Source organism: Vollenhovia emeryi, unplaced genomic scaffold, assembly GCF_000949405.1.
Source record: "Vollenhovia emeryi isolate VEMERY1.0 unplaced genomic scaffold, V.emery_V1.0 DF941840.1, whole genome shotgun sequence".
In the NCBI taxonomy this organism is placed as follows: Eukaryota; Metazoa; Arthropoda; class Insecta; order Hymenoptera; family Formicidae; genus Vollenhovia; species Vollenhovia emeryi.
The window spans coordinates 1-3,956 of record NW_011964526.1 but is presented as its reverse complement, the minus strand read 5'-3'; the positions used below and the strand labels follow the sequence as shown (position 1 = coordinate 3,956).

Genomic DNA, 3,956 nt, shown 5'->3' with positions numbered 1-3,956 from the left:
CACATAAGATGAATTTCATCAGTCCTGATAGCGGTGCTCACACACAAAATATCGAGCGTACCTGGCGAGATACACGTGCTAATATTCCTCGCTACAAAACACGTCAAAAATATGTAGGATATACCTTGCTGAATTTCTATTTCGTCGTAAATATAACTTTGATACTCGGATTACTGCATTTTTCTATGCAATGGCTGAAATCTTTCCAATTCTTAATGATAATGTTGAATAAATTATTATCAAATGCTTATTTTTGTACTTATTATTTTTACCCTTTTTTAGCTTATATCTTCTTTCGAAATTATTTGAGTCCGACTTATATGTATATGTATACATATAAAATTACTTACTCCCAACATTTTTAAAAATAAATAAAATCTGTAGGGAGTTTTATGCGTAATTACCAACAAAACATTTAACTTTTAACTTTTTAATTTTTTTTATTATCAACTTAACTGGTGTATTAGAGATACTGATACTGCAAAATATACGAGGTCACCGTTTACATTTATTTAGACCTACGATTAATAGAAACATTGAGTGACTAATAACGAACAACAGTTAATATTTCTTTATTTTGTGTAAATAATAATGTAAGTAATAATAATTTTTATGTTTAAGTGTTAGATTCCAACGGTGGATTTAAACCAGGTTTTCTTTACGGAAACAACTTTTGGCTGGGCAGTCGTAGCCAGTGTCTCGATACAATGAATACAAGTCCTCTACATATGTCAAAACAAAAAATATTAAATAACACTTTGTATCATGGTCCGCAAAATTTTCCGCCTTTTAAAATAAATTATTTTGCAGCTAATATTAGACACAATAGTGATATTCAATATCACACATATGTAAATAACGAGGTAAGTTTATAAAATCTCCATAAAACGAAATAACATAAAATATTAGGGGTCTCTTAAGGTTGCCAGTGATAATAAATATAATAAATTTTAGTCGACCTTATCTGGCATGTGTTTAATGTATTTAAAAATTGGATATACAAGCGACGTTTCGACCATCGGTTCTGGTCCTTCTCAAGCCATTAATAAAATAATTGTATAAATAGAATGATACATAGATATAATTTGTTAAATAAATATATATATATAATATGATAAATAGGTATAAATATGATATGGTTTGTCCACGTGGATTATAAAACAAAATTTGAATAGATCAAACGTCGGTCTCACCTTAATTAAAAACCTTCCTTCATGAGTCACAATTATAAAAAAAATTTTTTATTCGTCTATCGAGTCACAATCATAAAAATTCTGTTTGTATATCGCAAGACATGTAGGTATTCTACGATGGATGGAGAGTGACTGTCGCAAATATCGACTAGCTGGGCCACGGTCTTATACACAGGTCGGGACACTCCTATACCGGCTACATGCTTTCAAGTGTGCTCAAAGTGACGCCAATATGGCGGTCAGCTCAGGCCTAAAGGTGCAATTTTACGTGACTTTTCGACGTAGTGGGGGAAAAAGTTGACAGAAAAATTTTTATGATGTATATTTAAATATCTGTCAACTTTTTCCCCCACTACGTCGAAAAGTCACGTGAAATTGCACCTTTAGGCCTGAGCTGACCGCCATATTGGCGTCATTTCGAGCACGCTTTATTCCATGAGTGTCCCGACCTGTGTATAAGACCGTGAGCTGGGCCGTGTAGGTCAAAAAACATCGAGAAGAAGAGAGTGACACATACATAACAGTTCATGTCATAGAATTAATAATAGAATCATAAATAGAGTTAAGATTCTCGGTGTCTTTCTTCGAATTAATGGTGTTCGGATCCATTTTTATGTGTAGCATTTCAGCGATTTCTCTTCTTCTGATGTGTTTTTCTCGATGTAGGACATCTGGATGAGTCCAATTGAATTCGTGTCCTAATATCGCGCGGTGCTTACTGACGACTGACTGGTTCTCATCAGTCTTTTTTATATTATTGATGTGTTCTTTGATTCTCGTCTCCAGATGTCTTTTTGTCTGGCCGACATATGTTGCATTGCAGTCTTTGCAGTTTAGTCTGTAGACTAATTCTGTTTTTTTTTTGGAATCACATAAAGGATCCTTGCCTTTTCTTATTAGTTTGTTTAGTTTTTTTTGGACGGTATAAATTGTGTTTAGACCTATATTTGTTAGACTTTGACGTATCTTTTCGCTAGTGCCTTTGATGTACGGTATGGTGATGCAAGTTCTTATGTCGAATGTGTTTTCTGAGTTTAGAGAGGAGTCTTGTAATTGTTTGAGTCTTTTGTTAATGTATTTGTCAATTATGTGATTGGGAAAACAATTATTGAGTAAAATGTTCTTTATAATAGAAATATTAGAGTCATGAAATCTGCTGTCTGATAATAAAATTGCGTGATCTACTAGGTTTGTGATCGTGTTAAGTTTGTATTGGAGGGGATGGTTGGAGAAGAAATTCGTGTATCGTCCCGAAAATGTTGGTTTTCGATACCAATTGGTCAATAGTTGGTTGTTTTTTCTGATGACGCCAACGTCTAAAAAATTGATGGAGTTATTTGTTTCTAGTTCATGGTGAATTTTAATTTCGGGTGGTACTTATTGAAAACGTCTAAAATTGTGTCAATTTTGTTGGACGGCACGATAGCAGAGATATCGTCAACATATCTGTGAAAAAGGGGAATTTCGAAATCCAAAGACTGTAAGCAACTGGACTCTAAGTCGTCTAACACAATGTCAGCCAGATTCTATTATTAATTCTATGACATGAACTGTTATGTATGTGTCACTCTCTTCTTCTCGATGTTTTTTGACCTACACGGGCCAGCTAGTCGATATTTACGACAGTCACTCTCCATCCATCGTAGAATACCTACATGTCTTGCGATATACGAACAGAATTTTTATGATTGTGACTCGATAGACGAATAAAAAATTTTTTTTATAATTGTGACTCATGAAGGAAGGTTTTTAATTAAGGTGAGACCGACGTTTGATCTATTCAAATTTTGTTTTATGTATCCACGTGGACAAACCATATCATATTTATACATATTTATCATATTATATATATTTATTTATTTAACAAATTATATCTATGTGTCATTCTATTTATACAATTATTTTAGTAATGGCTTGAGAAGGACCAGAACCGATGGTCGAAACGTCGCTTGTATATCCAATTTTTAAATACATTAAACACATGCCAGATAAGGTCGACTAAAATTTATTATAAACATAAAATATGATCAAGAGGATCTTTTGAAATATTATGTTTTTAATAATTAAACGTAATATTATTTGATATTCAAATATATAAAAAATTTTATTTTAGTATGTGATTACGCTCGGACTCTGTTTACCAGCATCGTGCACCATAGAGAATTTAAGTTTCATATTGGAAAGTATACTTCGTGATAGAAGTATCTTCATCGACGATCTTTATTCCGCAAATTTACAGCTGATCCAAATTAAAGATTTAAAAGACGACATTAAATCGCTATCCTACAGTTCATTAGGTATCCTCTGGTACGTTTCGAAAAACATGCAAATTATTTCACTCATATAATAACAATTTTACAGACATTAACAGCATACGTAAATATTATAAATAAGTTTTACATTAATTATGTAAAAGTATAAAAAATTAATAAAAGAATTATTCTATTTGCAGTGTAGTTTTAATATTTTCTTTTATGACAATAACCGGAACCATATACGATGTCATCTGGTATCAAAAGCTTGCAAAAGGAAATGAGAGGAATAAAACTAATGGCAGTAAGTATGACATACAAAACTTTTCATAAATTTCTATTTTAAATTTTTAAAAGACAACATACGAGTTTGATAAATTATAGATTTTACTTTCTACAAAACAGATTTCACATCGAAATTATTTAATGAATTATGTGCCATTATTTTTGCAATTATCTAGTATTTTAAATAATCAGTAATACAATTTTTGTGTACTTATTATGTATATAT

General features: G+C 31.6%; 1 protein-coding gene across 1 annotated transcript; it reads left to right on the top strand.

Annotated features, from left to right (window-relative positions):
• Window positions 1-593: 593 nt before the first annotated feature.
• LOC105570781 lies at window positions 594-3,793 on the top strand. Its single transcript, XM_012028227.1, has 3 exons — window positions 594-863; window positions 3,307-3,500; window positions 3,646-3,793. Exons 1-3 carry the CDS (start codon window positions 708-710, stop codon window positions 3,776-3,778), a joined length of 483 nt encoding a protein of 160 aa, XP_011883617.1. The 5' UTR covers window positions 594-707; the 3' UTR covers window positions 3,779-3,793.
• The last annotated feature ends 163 nt before the right edge of the window (window positions 3,794-3,956 follow it).

What these genes read in the sequence shown, in the direction of transcription:
- LOC105570781 (XM_012028227.1), top strand. Translation starts at nt 708, where the DNA reads ATGAATACAAGTCCTCTACATATGTCAAAACAAAAAATATTAAATAAC. An exon ending in ACACATATGTAAATAACGAG is followed by an intron (nt 864 to 3,306) that starts GTAAGTTTATAA and finishes ATTTTATTTTAG; the next exon opens with TATGTGATTACGCTCGGACT. An exon ending in AGTTCATTAGGTATCCTCTG is followed by an intron (nt 3,501 to 3,645) that starts GTACGTTTCGAA and finishes TTCTATTTGCAG; the next exon opens with TGTAGTTTTAATATTTTCTT.